Source organism: Dendropsophus ebraccatus, chromosome 3, assembly GCF_027789765.1.
Source record: "Dendropsophus ebraccatus isolate aDenEbr1 chromosome 3, aDenEbr1.pat, whole genome shotgun sequence".
Lineage (NCBI taxonomy): Eukaryota > Metazoa > Chordata > Amphibia > Anura > Hylidae > Dendropsophus > Dendropsophus ebraccatus.
In genome coordinates, this window is record NC_091456.1 from 3,184,964 (window position 1) to 3,199,854 (window position 14,891).

Sequence of the window (14,891 nt, forward strand, 5' to 3'; positions counted from 1 at the left end):
GTGTCAGATACTCAGTCCTTGTTCCTGATCCCCAGTCCCTGTGTCGGATCCCCAGTCCCTGTGTCGGATCCCCAGTCCCTGTGTCGGATCCTCAGTCCCTGTGTCTGGTCCTCAGTCCGTTTCTGATCCCCAGTCGTTGTGTCTGATCCCCAGTCCTTGTGTCTGATCCTTAGTACTTGTGTCTGATCCTCAGTCCTTGTGTCTGATCCCCAGTCCTTGTGTCTGATCCCCAGTCCCTCGTGTCTGACCCTCAGTCCGTGTGTCTGATCCCCAGTCCCTGTGTCTGATCCCCAGTCCCTGTGTCTGATCCTTAGTCCCTGTGTCTGATCCCCAGTCCCTGTGTCTGATCCCCAGTCCCTGTGTCTGATCCCCAGTCCTTGTGTCTGATCCTCAGTCCCTGTGTCTGATCCCCAGTCCCTGTGTCTGATCCTCAGTCCTTGTGTCTGATCCTCAGTCCCTGTGTCTGATCCCCAGTTCCTGTGTCGGATCCTCAGTCCCTGTGTCTGATCCTCAGTCCTCGTGTCTGATCCACAGTCCTCGTGTCTTATCCTCAATCCTCATGTCTGATCCTCAGTCCCTGTGTCTGATCCCCAGTACCTGTGTCTGATCCCCAGTCCCTGTGTCTGATCCCCAGTCCCTGTGTCTGATCCCCAGTCCCTGTGTCTGATCCTCAGTCCTTGTGTCTGATCCCCAGTCCCTGTGTCTGATCCTCAGTCCTTGTGTCTGATCCCCAGTTCCTGTGTCGGATCCTCAGTCCCTGTGTCTGATCCTCAGTCCTCGTGTCTGATCCACAGTCCTTGTGTCTTATCCTCAGTCCTCATGTCTGATCCTCAGTCCCTGTGTCTGATCCCCAGTCCCTGTGTCTGATCCCCAGTCCCTGTGTCTGATCCCCAGTCCCTGTGTCTGATCCCCAGTCCCTGTGTCTGATCCCCAGTCCCTGCGTCTGATCCCCAGTCCCTGTGTGATCCCAAGTCCTTGTTGCTGATCCCCAGTCCTTGTGTCTGATCCCCAGTCCCTGTGTCTGATCCCCAGTCCCTGTGTCTGATCCTCAGTCCTTGTGTCTGATCCCCAGTCCCTGTGTCTGATCCTCAGTCCTTGTGTCTTGTCAGTTTATTTGCACACAGCTGGGGATGTGATAAAAGTCACTTCTCCCCCAACAAAGAAAGTGCTTCCCCCGCTAAGGAAAGTTCAGCCTCCGGAGGAGGAGGAGGAAGAGGAGCGGAGTCCAGGCCATTGACTTCTACTCTGTATGTGGAGGCAGCAGAAGGTAAGAGCACTGCAGCCTCCCTATAGATATATATATACTGTATATATATCCTTCCCTCCTAGACTGATGCTACAAGGCGACCAATGTGGAAATGAAAAGCAAATGTGGCGCGGGCGTCCTCCTGCTGGCAGGTCAGTGCTGTCTCCATTCATTACCAGTATATACTATATACAGTGTCCGGCTCTTATAGATGATGATGATTATTAGTAATATATCACCTATGTCTATACTGTATTTGTGTAGAAGAAAAGTTGTTGCTTTCTGCGTGAAGGAGAATTTAGGGAATTGTTGGAGACGTAGAAACATCCCCAGCTATGGCAGAGACCCCCGACCCCCATCCTGATAAATAATGAAGAGGTCAGAGGTCAGCAGAGACAGATGCAGACCACCATATGTAGTGCTGGACTCTGTCCCTATCCTCCCCCCTCTGTAAGGAGAGACGGATGAATGTGGAGACCAGTGGGTGTCAGGGATGAATCTCTCCCTGGCATCGGATCAGCTATAGATGAAGCTCCGGCACAGGACGCCACTTGTCGCCTCACCTTGTCCGGCAGCCATTATTGTCTCTAATAGCATCATGTACCTGGCCGTACTGTAGGTATAACCGATACATTACAGGTACATAGGTAACACAGGACTGGCCACAAACTGCGACCAAGTACTATTACTGCGGTTAAATGTGACTGTACTCATAAAGCGGCTATGTGGCCGTGTGGTGTACTATATGTGTATGTTGTATGTGTATGCTGTATGTGTATGCGTATGCTGTATGTGTATGAGTATGCTGTGTGAGTATGCTGTATGTGTATGAGTATGTGTATGCTGTATGAGTATGCGTATGTGTATGAGTATGTGTATGCTGTATGAGTATGCGTATGTGTATGAGTATGCTGTATGTGTATGCTGTATGTGTATGAGTATGTGTATGCTGTATGAGTATGCGTATGTGTATGAGTATGCTGTATGTGTATGCTGTATGTGTATGAGTATGTGTGAGTATGCTGTATGTGTATGAGTATGCTGTATGAGTATGTGTATGCTGTATGTGTATGCTGTATGTGTATGAGTATGTTGTATGAGTATGCTGTATGAGTATGTGTATGCTGTATGTGTATGAGTATGCTGTATGAGTATGCTGTATGTTGTATGAGTATGTTGTATGTGTATGCTGTATGTGTATGAGTATGCTGTATGCTATATGAGTATGCTGTATGTGTATTCGTATGTGTATGAGTATGCTGTATGTGTATGAGTATACTGTATGAGTATGCTGTATGTGTATGAGTATACTGTATGAGTATGCTGTATGTGTATGAGTATGCTGTATGAGTATGCTGTATGTGTATGAGTATACTGTATGAGTATGCTGTATGTTGTATGAGTATGTTGTATGAGTATGTTGTATGAGTATGCTGTATGTGTATGCTGTATGTGTATGCTGTATGTGTATGAGTATACTGTATGTGTATGCTGTATGCTGTATGTGTATGAGTATGTGTATGCTGTATGTGTATGTGTATGCTGTATGTGTATGAGTATACTGTATGAGTATGCTGTATGTGTATGAGTATGCTGTATGTGTATGAGTATGCTGTATGTGTATGAGTATGCTGTATGTGTATGCTGTATGTGTATGAGTATGTGTATGAGTATACTGTATGTGTATGTGTATGCTGTATGAGTATGTGTATGCTGTATGTGTATGAGTATGTGTATGCTGTATGTGTATGCTGTATGTGTATGAGTATACTGTATGAGTATGAGTATACTGTATGAGTATGCTGTATGTGTATGAGTATGTTGTATGAGTATGTTGTATGAGTATGTTGTATGAGTATGTTGTATGAGTATGCTGCATGAGTATGCTGCATGAGTATGCTGTATGAGTATGCTGTATGGGTATGCTGTATGCTGTATGTGTATGCTGTATGTGTATGCTGTATGTGTATGAGTATGCTGTATGTGTATGTGTATGCTGTATGTGTATGCTGTATGTGTATGCTGTATGTGTATGCTGTATGTGTATGAGTATACTGTATGTGTATGCTGTATGAGTATGTGTATGCTGTATGTGTATGAGTATGTGTATGCTGTATGTGTATGAGTATGCTGTATGTGTATGAGTATGTGTATGCTGTATGTGTATGCTGTATGTGTATGCTGTATGTGAATGCTGTATGTGTATGCTGTATGTGTATGCTGTATGTGTATGAGTATGCTGTATGTGTATGTGTATGAGTATGTGTATGTGTATGCTGTATGTGTATGAGTATGTGTATGCTGTATGTGTATGCTGTATGTGTATGCTGTATGTGTATGCTGTATGTGTATGCTGTATGGGTATGTGTATGTGTATGAGTATGCTGTATGTGTATGAGTATGTGTATGTGTATGCTGTATGTGTATGAGTATGCTGTATGTGTATGAGTATGCTGTATGGGTATGCTGTATGAGTATGCTGTATGAGTATGCTGTATGAGTATGCTGTATGAGTATGCTGTATGGGTATGCTGTATGGGTATGCTATATGAGTATGGGACAGACGTACGCTTAGCTGGGTTCACATGTAGCATTTGGTCAGTATTTCTAGTCCAATCTTTCGTTTATCCTTTTTCTCTGTCTCTTCCTCTCCCCGGCCTATGGTTTCTTTTTTGGCGTTACTGTCACTTTAAAAAAAAGGTTTGCCGTGTTTCGTGTGGTTGGGGTCTAGGTGCTCAGACCAACACTGGTCGCTAATGGACCCAAAACCATCAAACACCTGCGGGAAAATTTAATATCCAAACCAGCAAAAACAGAAGTTAGATCCCAAACTCAGTGACGTCCTATAGTTAGATCTCCGAACCCCAGAGGAGCAATAACTATTCATGTCTATGGGTCCCACACACCAACAACCAGGAGTGGCTGGAAAACACAGAAAGGCTATGCTCACACTGCTGAAATTGCTCATTTAATGGCAAATAACGGCCATTGCACTGCCATACACATAGTAATGGAGCCGTATAACCAGATACTATAGAGCAGGGAACCTTTGGTCCTCCAGGCATGATGGGAATTGTAGTTTTGAAACAACTGGAGGGCGTAAAGGGGTAGTGCGGTGTTCAACATTTATTCACTAAATAACAGACATTACAAGGTTATATAACTTTGTAATGTGTGTTATTTAAATGAATGGCCCCCTTCCCCGTGTCCCCACCACCACGGAAGTGTGATACCGTATACTCATTGAATCACTGTGAATAAATGTTGAACACCGCACTACCCCTTTAAGTTTAACATCCTGGCTATAGAATATGCCCATAGTGCATAGTCCCATAGACATAGAAATGACTACAGTGAGGAGGAGAGAGGAGCCATATATATATATACATATATATATATATATATATATATACACACAGACACTATGGAGCGTGCCCAGTGCTCTGATCCAGTGCCCCTTATCTCTCCCATTAACTAACCCTGTGACTGTGTAACCAGCAGCCGCTCAGGGTCGCCACTCGAGTTAATACTTTCCCCAAACAGAAAAGCTGATCAGCAAACACTAATACATTACATGCATCACTGCCTGCAAACTCCATCATCACTGCCTGCAAACTCCATCATCACTGCCTGCAAACTCCATCATCACTGCCTGCAAACTCCATCATCACTGCCTGCAAACTCCATCACTGCCTGCAAACTCCATCACTGCCTGCAAACTCCATCATCACTGCCTGCAAACTCCATCATCACTGCCTGCAAACTCCATCATCACTGCCTGCAAACTCCATCACTGCCTGCAAACTCCATCATCACTGCCTGCAAACTCCATCATCACTGCCTGCAAACTCCATCATCACTGCCTGCAAACTCCATCATCACTGCCTGCAAACTCCATCATCACTGCCTGCAAACTCCATCATTACTGCCTGCAAACTCCATCATCACTGCCTGCAAACTCCATCATCACTGCCTGCAAACTCCATCATCACTGCCTGCAAACTCCACCACTGCCTGCAAACTCCATCATCACTGCCTGCAAACTCCATCATCACTGCCTGCAAACTCCATCATCACTGCCTGCAAACTCCATCATCACTGCCTGCAAACTCCATCACTGCCTGCAAACTCCATCACTGCCTGCAAACTCCATCATCACTGCCTGCAAACTCCATCATCACTGCCTGCAAACTCCATCATCACTGCCTGCAAACTCCATCACTGCCTGCAAACTCCATCATCACTGCCTGCAAACTCCATCATCACTGCCTGCAAACTCCATCATCACTGCCTGCAAACTCCATCATCACTGCCTGCAAACTCCATCATCACTGCCTGCAAACTCCATCATTACTGCCTGCAAACTCCATCATCACTGCCTGCAAACTCCATCATCACTGCCTGCAAACTCCATCATCACTGCCTGCAAACTCCATCATCACTGCCTGCAAACTCCACCACTGCCTGCAAACTCCATCATCACTGCCTGCAAACTCCATCATCACTGCCTGCAAACTCCATCATCACTGCCTGCAAACTCCACCACTGCCTGCAAACTCCATCATCGCTGCCTGCAAACTCCATCATCGCTGCCTGCAAACTCCATCATCACTGCCTGCAAACTCCATCATCACTGCCTGCAAACTCCATCATCACTGCCTGCAAACTCCACCACTGCCTGCAAACTCCATCATCGCTGCCTGCAAACTCCATCATCGCTGCCTGCAAACTCCATCATCACTGCCTGCAAACTCCACCACTGCCTGCAAACTCCATCATCACTGCCTGCAAACTCCATCATCACTGCCTGCAAACTCCATCATCACTGCCTGCAAACTCCATCATCACTGCCTGCAAACTCCATCATCACTGCCTGCAAACTCCACCACTGCCTGCAAACTCCATCATCGCTGCCTGCAAACTCCATCATCGCTGCCTGCAAACTCCATCATCACTGCCTGCAAACTCCATCATCACTGCCTGCAAACTCCATCATCACTGCCTGCAAACTCCATCATCACTGCCTGCAAACTCCACCACTGCCTGCAAACTCCATCATCGCTGCCTGCAAACTCCATCATCGCTGCCTGCAAACTCCATCATCACTGCCTGCAAACTCCATCATCACTGCCTGCAAACTCCATCATCACTGCCTGCAAACTCCACCACTGCCTGCAAACTCCATCATCGCTGCCTGCAAACTCCATCATCGCTGCCTGCAAACTCCATCATCACTGCCTGCAAACTCCACCACTGCCTGCAAACTCCATCATCACTGCCTGCAAACTCCATCATCACTGCCTGCAAACTCCATCATCACTGCCTGCAAACTCCATCATCACTGCCTGCAAACTCCATCATCGCTGCCTGCAAACTCTTTCGGGGGGCCATTGAAACACAATATTTTTCTGCATTTTTTTGAGTCTGCTTTTCCTATGGATGACTATAGTGTCATCCCCGTTACATCTGACTCTTCATCCACCTGATCTCCATCTCCCACATGTTATTTGTCCCAGCAACATAAATAGCTGCAAAGCTGAACTGATATATAAACAGGTTATGAGTGATTTATACAGAATAAGGGGACGTGCACCCGGCTACTACTGGGGTTCAACCCCTGTGGGGAATCAGATCAGCCCAGAAATGTTTCTAATGTTGTTCCCCATCAGCTGGCAGCACTCCGCTATGACCACCCATCTCTATCTCAGGGACTTAGTCACTGGTTTCCAAATCAAAGGACAGATTTATGAATCGCTTCTTTCAATAGAGTTTTGGTAAATTTACCTAAAAATAATAATGTGTAAAAAAAAAGTTTGATGTATTACAGCACAAAGCAGCTAAAAAAAGCCCACAGTAGTAGAATTAAAGGGGTGCTCTGGAGAAAAATGTAATATAGAGCTGCACAATTACCATGGAATAGTCTGTGTAAGTCAGCACAATCTACATGATAGGTGCCAGTTCACACATCGGCTCCACTCCAGGCATCATGCAGACCGTTTGCTACATGCTTTATGTGTGGGAATAAATGATTACATCGCTTCATATCCTGGTTGTGATACAGAGTGAACGTTGCCACAAATAGACTGTGTTTGGCCTATAAACATCTATGGCTGCAGGGCAGGAAAGCTGCAATATGTCAGGAACACAACAGGAGTATAATCCCATAGATAAACTGCAGGTACATTCATATGGCGCGATTATCGTCAGAATGATTTCTCCCTCCATTTCTAGGATTCCCTGAGTATATAAAACCATACGGACAGTCGGAGAAGCCGATCCCGGATGACCCCAGGCCGCAATATCAGGGATTCTTCTCAAATTCTTTTTTATTATATGAACAATATCAAATATCCGTCTGTAAAGCGAGGGGATTAGCTCAGTGCTGTCCGTGTGTCAGGAAAGATAGAACTCAAAAAATATTGGAATGACAGGAGTCACCATCCCGGAGCCGCAGACGGCGTTCAGCACATTGGCCCAAATATACTAAAACTGTCCAATTGTAACGGCCGATTATAAATCCCTCAGCTGTAACTCACGTCCCAAACTGCTGACCCTGTTGGATGCTGTTAGATCAGGGAGACACCTGGTACCTCTCATATATCTGTCTGTGCTTCCAGGATGTAGAGGTGTTACATCAGGGTCAGGGATGGCAGGGGGAGGTGTTACAGCAGGGTCAGAGATGGGAGAGGGAGGGAGGAGGTGTTACAGCAGGGTCAGGGATGGGAGGGGGAGAGAGGAGGTGTTACAAAAGGGTCAGGGATGGCAGGGGGAGGTGTTACAGCAGGGTCAGGAATGGGAGTGGGAAGGGAGAAGATGTAACAGCAGGGTCAGAGATGGGAGGGGGAGGAGGTGTTACAGCAGGGTCAGGGAGGGGAGGTGTTACAGCAGGGTCAGGGAGGGGAAGGGAGGAGGTGTTACAGCAGGGTCAGGGATGGCAGGGGGAGGGAGGAGGTGTTACAGCAGGGTCAGAGATGGGAGAGGGAGGGAGGAGGTGATACAGCAGGGTCAGAGATGGGAGAAGGAGGGAGGAGGTGTTACAGCAGGGTCAGGGATGGGAGGGGGAGGTGTTACAGCAGAGTCAGGGATGGGAGGGGGAGGGAGAAGATGTTACAGCAGGGTCAGGGATGGGAGGGGGAGGAGGTGTTACAGCAGGGTCAGGGATGGAAGGGAGAAGATGTTACAGCAGGGTCAGGGATGGCAGGGGGAGGGAGAAGATGTTACAGCAGGGTCAGGGATGGGAGAGAGGAGGTGTTACAGCAGTGTCAGGGAGGGGGAGGGAGGAGGTGTTACAGCAGGGTCAGGGATGGCAGGGGGAGGTGTTACAGCAGGGTCAGGGAGGAGGTGTTACAGCAGGGTCAGGGATGGGAGGGAGAAGATGTTACAGCAGGGTCAGGGATGGGAGGGAGAAGATGTTACAGCAGGGTCAGGGATGGGAGGGGGAGCGAGGAGGTGTTACAGCTTTAGGAGCTCAGAAAAGACTCTGTGATTCTTCTTACTATATATAAAAAGCATTTCTCTACATTCTGGAAGCACAGACAGATATAGGAAAGGTACCATGTGTCTCCCTGATCTAACAGCATCAGCAGCCTGGAACCTGAATTACGGCTGACAGATTCCCTTTAATGTGCTCTCTGGCTGCGGCTTACCCCTCCCCTCCCCTCCCCTTAGAGAACACAGGATTACTCAGCCGTAAGGACGGGGGACGGGGAGAGGGAACTGTGCGGCCATCCGTTATTGAAGGTGAGTGCCCGTCATTTTCAGATGACACGTTGCCTTAACAGAATCATTGTTTTAGGTCTGTTTTATAAGGCTAGGCTTTAGTTTTAAGGCGAGTTGACGGACTCCTCCCTGACACAATACCGGGCTATCCTTCCTCTTACATCCGTTCTAGAATGAAGTGATGGTGACATTTCTCCTGTCCCTTATCTTCTCTGTTCTTCCATTTCCAGCCTTACTTAGCGCCATTGCCGTCTGGTTCCTCCCGGTGAGTTCCGCTGCTGCTGACATTTTGCTGTTGCTCACTGGCGGCTCCGTCACTCGCACAAGCGCACAGACCAAGGCCGATGAGATCCGAACCTTCAGGAATCTCCCGACCCTGACGAGTGAGGCAAACTCTACACATTTATCCGATTCGGTCACAGATTTAGGGGAGAACGTGACTTTTTCTGTAACCCAAACCCCTTACCCAGTGACCGCAGACAATACTTTTATAACAAAGAGCCCAGAGATCACAGGGAGCATCGCGGATATCACTAGTGATGTCCAGACTGACACAAGAACCATCGCGGGGACAGAAGGAAATAACCGCACAGACTTCTATCCAAGCCTTCACCCTGGAGATCAGCGATCAGTGACTCCGGACATCAGCACTGGCACCATGGAAATGGACAAGGCAGAGTGTAACCCCGGACCAACAAGTGGGGAAGTCCTGGCTATAGCCGTAGGAGCCGTGTTTCTCACTGTTTTATTAAGTAAGTAAAATGTTTAAAAGGTCTAAAAAAATGAAAAGAAATGAATGTTCTCCATGATAAATGTGAAAAAGAATCATCCTAGAATCATGCCTATAATGCCACATCAAGAGATTATCCGCTTAAAGGGGTACTCTGCTCACACATAGCGCCTGATATGTTGCTGCCCATGGTGAGACTAACAATTCCTTCAATACTTGTTATTATCTATTCAGTCTCCTTCCCCCAGTTCTCAGCTGCTGCTTTCTGCTAAAGAGACAAAAATCTGTGTGTGAGCTTTTCTGTCTGTCTCCCCTTCCTCCCCCCTCCCTATCTTCAACATTGTAGCAACTTTGTAATGCTGGGAGGGTTAATCTGAACTCAAGTTGCTAAGGAACTCACTGTGCTTATCCCTCCCAGCATTACAAAGTTGCAGATAAAGGCTGCCAGGGACTTGTTAACACCAGTTGTCTCAGAAGAGGGGAGGAGGGGGAGGACAGGAAAGCTCACACACAGATTTTTGTGTCTTCTGCAGAAAGCAGCAGCTTAGAACTGGAGGAAGGAGACTGAATAGATAATAACAAGTATGGAAGGAATTGTTAGTCTAACCATCAAACGTATCAAAAGTCATGTTTGAGCGGAATACCCCTATAAAGGGATTAAACAGAATTAGGAAGAAACATAGCAGCTTTCTTCCAAAAACAGCGCCACTTTTGTCCTGTTTATCAGGTACTCATTTATCTGATAATCCACCCGTTGTAAGTGATCAGCGATCAGCTGATCTGATCATATGTGTGCCTGGCAAAATCATCATTATCCACCGCACATAAACAAGAGGTGCGCGGGCAATATCAATGTATTCTGATGGCTGCATGAATGAGACCCAGAAACATGTATAGTGAAGGTCAGCTCACCTGGTGATGGTCGGTGGTGGTTTTCTGTTGATTCAAATAGAGGCAAAATAATGGGTGATGGTCCAAAGACTCCACAAATAAGAAGTTAGAATACTAAAATACTTTCTTTCATAGATATATATATCTCTATCACATTGCATCATTTGTACCCGCCTGTCTGCTCAGAGTTAAACTTGCACATAATTTTGTCACGTTTCGTTTGATAATGTATTGTGGTCTCCGATTGGCTGTTGGTTTTATTAGGCGCTGCTGGGACCACCTGGGAGACCACGATTAAGCATGAGAAACACATTGGTCAGAAGCAGCAGCCAAGTTTTCACCTCGAGATGAAATAAATTATTTTTGTGGAGTTCCGGAACCAATCACCACTTTTTTGACTCTATACAAACGAGACAAAATTGTTTGTGCAGCCCGGATTGTGCCTAGTAATGGTGCGTTTACATGGAACGATTATCGTTCGAATTTTCACGATAACGATGGCATTTGAGCAATAATCGGCTCGTGTAAACACAGTGAACAATCAAGCGACGAGCGAGAAATCGTTAATTTTGATCTTTCAACATGTTCTCAAATCATCGTTGGTCATTCGCTAAAAATTCGCACATCACTTCGTGTCTTTCACCGATTCACCCTATGTGTGAGATGGGCTTAAGCGATCCTAAAACGATTGATATAACGATTTTTCCAAATGATATATCGTTCCATCTAAACGCTGCTCGTTATAAAAAACACATTGTTATTTCAAAATCGTTAATCGTTCGTTTTGGCGAATTATCGATCCGTATAACCGCAGCATAAAGAGGCTGCTGATCTCGCTGATCAGTGCTCGTTTGTGGACGTACATGGGGCCGTCTAAAGACCCTAACACTCACTGCATTATCCTCTCAGGACCTTTGCATGCCGTCTTCTTGCAGCACTCCTCTTCATTAGCATGCTAGAAGCAGGTTTTTGCATGCAGACATTGGTAGCCTGGGGATGATCCGTCCCACCCTGATTAGCACCTGGCATCTTTTGTCTGCATGTAAAGCGTGTGCTGTCCTGGCATTCCGGGGTTATCCAGGGAATCCACTTCATTAGGCAAATAACCTGGCAGTGAGGACAATAGGGTGGCGGTGAGGACAATATGGTGGCTGTGAGGACAATATGGTGGCTGTGAGGACAGGACAATATGGTGGCTGTGAGGACAATATGGTGGCTGTGAGGACAATATGCTGGCGGTGAGGACAATATGGTGGCGGTGAGGACAATATGCTGGCTGTGAGGACAATAGGGTGGCGGTGAGGACTATAGGGTGGCTGTGAGGACAGGACAATATGGTGGCGGTGAGGACAATATGGTGGCAGTGAGGACAATATGGTGGCTGTGAGGACAATATGGTGGCGGTGAAGACAATATATTGGCGGTGAAGACAATATGCTGGCGGTGAGGACAATATGCTGGCGGTGAGGACAATATGCTGGCGGTGAGGACAATATGCTGGCGGTGAGGGCAATATGCTGGCTGTGAGGGCAATATGGTGGCGGTGAGGACAATATGCTGGCGGTGAGGGCAATATGCTGGCTGTGAGGGCAATATGGTGGCGGTGAGGGCAATATGCTGGCGGTGAGGACAATATGCTGGCGGTGAGGACAATATGCTGGCGCTGAGGACAATATGGTGGCGCTGAGGACAATATGGTGGCGCTGAGGACAATATGGTGGCTGTGAGGACAATATGCTGGCGGTGAGGACAATAGGGTGGCGGTGAGGACAATAGGGTGGCGGTGAGGACAATAGGGTGGCGGTGAGGACAATATGGTGGCTGTGAGGACAATATGGTGGCTGTGAGGACAATATGGTGGCGGTGAGAACAATATGCTGGCGGTGAGGACAATAGGGTGGCGGTGAGGACAATAGGGTGGCGGTGAGGACAATAGGGTGGCGGTGAGGACAATAGGGTGGCGGTGAGGACAGGCCAATATCTTGGTGCTCTGGAGTGAAAAATCTTTGGCTCTTTCTAAAAATGACAAATCAATGTAATATAGAAGTATTGATTATCATTTACAGAACATGGGCTGATGCAGAAGTGATGCCAGGTGTCTATTTACACGCGGATATCAATAAGCTGCCAATATACATTAGATAAAGTCAGGCTGAAGCCAAGATCAGCAAGAATGGCCGCTGCTCTAATATGTAATACCGTTCCCCGAAATAAGACCTAGAAGAGGTATTGCTAAATATAAGGCCTCCCCGGGCCTAGCAGAGTTTTTGTTTGGAAGCGAAGCCTGCCCGCCGAATAGAACACCAGGACATGCAGCTGTTTGTTTGTTTTTTTAGCCCGCCGCCATCGTCCCCTGCCTTCACTGTCCGTTAAGGACATAAAGACAGTCACCTGCCGCCAACCCTGATGTTCCCTTCCACGTCTGTCACTTGTAAACGCGCAGGCAAGGCATCAAAAAGCCAGTCCCCTAGCACCAGATGTAGAGCTGCACACTGTCTGCCGTTATCCCGTCGCCATAACGTATGTTGTATGAGTGTCCTGTGATGAGCTCCCCCTGGTGGCCGGAAGCCACCTTCATGGAAAAATAAGACATCCACTAAAACAGGGATGGGGAAACTTGGGCCCTCCAGCTGTTGCAAAACTACAATTCCCATCATGCCTGGGCAGCCAAATCAAAGCTTTAGCTGTCCAGGCATAATGTGAAGTGTAGTTTTGCAACAGCTGGAGGGCGAAGGTTCCCCATCCCTGCTCTAAAACTAAGACCTAGCACATCTTTGGGAGCAAAAATGAATATAATACACCGTCCTATTTTTGGGGAAACACGGTAGAACAACCTGAATGTCCGTCAGCTCCTACCATTGGGTAAAAGAATATGGCAGGTCGGATCTCTACATCCCAATTCCTATGTGCAAAGTTTAGATCAGTTTGGGTCAGCGTGTTCAGACCACAATGAGCGGGGAGACAAGTGCATGGCTGTGGGCCCCATAGACTTGTCTTGTGCAGCTATCTCAGTCATGTGACATGGAGGTTGCTGAGTGCACAATTCTCCCATCTCGTTCTCCTAATCGGTTTGAACACTCAGACCCCGATCGATTAAAACCTCTGATAAGTCACCATGACGTATCAAACTCATCATGTATCATAGTACAGCACTCCTCATAGAGAACCCATAGCAATATACCGTATATACATGTCAGATAGTGTCTACAACAAACCAGTGTTCCACTTTAAGCGTGTTCCTCCATTTTCTTCCAGGCGCCCTTCTCTACCAGTTTGCAGTGTTTATGCGGAACAGGAAAGCTCCCAGAGATCCCTCCGTGTACATCATAGAGAATGAACTTCACAAGTATGACGTAGAGGCCAATGGACTAGAACCAGAAACCAAACTCTAATGAAATACGGAGCAGAACGTCCCCCTAATGGCGTCATCTAGGAGAATGCCAGTGGGGCGGTTCAGGTGGATACCAGACTGACTGACCTTTTTGTTTTTCTTTCAAGAATTAATATTTTGCTGCTTATAATGTGGAATTGCAGTGTTACACCCAATTGTATCCCAGAACGGAGAAAACACTAGAAATGAGCGCAACTCGGGCACGTGAGTCCGATCGCTCAGCATTTGGATACCAGTGGCTGAAGTCGTTGGATGCCGCCCCTGGTGGATACGGCCCTAGGCTGTACCCATGCTTTGAGGACTCCCCAGGGCTTCATCAGCCGCCAGTATATAAATGCAGAACCATCAGATTGTGCTCATATCTAAAAAAAAAAAATTATTATTTTTTGCTGCTGATTAACTGGTTTTGGGATTTGCACTAAAACTTGTGAAAAAATGTCTCTATTTTGTGTGTAAATATTCACCGATCATCATTTATTAAACAGATATTTTACATGACTCGCCTTTCTGCTTCCCACAATCCTCTGCAGCATCTCGAGGGCTGTACACAATAAATGTAAAGCTTCTCTTATTCTCTCATCTCCTGTATTCCTCACCTTTATGGCTGCCAGGTTAGGGGTCAGTGAATGGCAGGTGACCCGTGTGTATGGCACCAACAGCCTCAGACCTTTCTTTATTTCTGATAGGCTCCTGGTTTTGTATTTAAAGTGACTCTGTACCCACAATCTGACCCCCCAAACCGCTTGTACTTTCGGATAGCTGCTTGTAATCCAAGATCTGTCCTGGGGGCCGTTCAGCAGGTGATGCAGTTATTGTGCTAAAAAAACCAACCAGATTGTGGGTACAGAGTCGCTTTAATAGCCGGACCCTGAACTGTGATGTGACGGAGAAAAACCAAGAACCCTGAGCACATC

General features: G+C 46.9%; 1 protein-coding gene across 2 annotated transcripts; it reads left to right on the forward strand.

Moving 5' to 3' along the window:
• The first annotated feature begins 1,214 nt into the window (after positions 1 to 1,214).
• On the forward strand, positions 1,215 to 14,453 carry LOC138785131 (uncharacterized). 2 transcript variants are annotated; one of them, XM_069960716.1, is made up of 4 exons: positions 1,215 to 1,267; positions 1,330 to 1,398; positions 9,196 to 9,717; positions 13,842 to 14,453. In XM_069960716.1, exons 2-4 carry the CDS (start codon positions 1,359 to 1,361, stop codon positions 13,976 to 13,978), a joined length of 699 nt encoding a protein of 232 aa, XP_069816817.1. In that variant the 5' UTR covers positions 1,215 to 1,267; positions 1,330 to 1,358; the 3' UTR covers positions 13,979 to 14,453. The 2 variants fall into 2 exon arrangements, with proteins under 2 accessions (XP_069816817.1, XP_069816816.1); XM_069960715.1 differs by lacking the exon at positions 1,215 to 1,267 and having other exon boundaries at positions 1,312 to 1,398.
• The last annotated feature ends 438 nt before the right edge of the window (positions 14,454 to 14,891 follow it).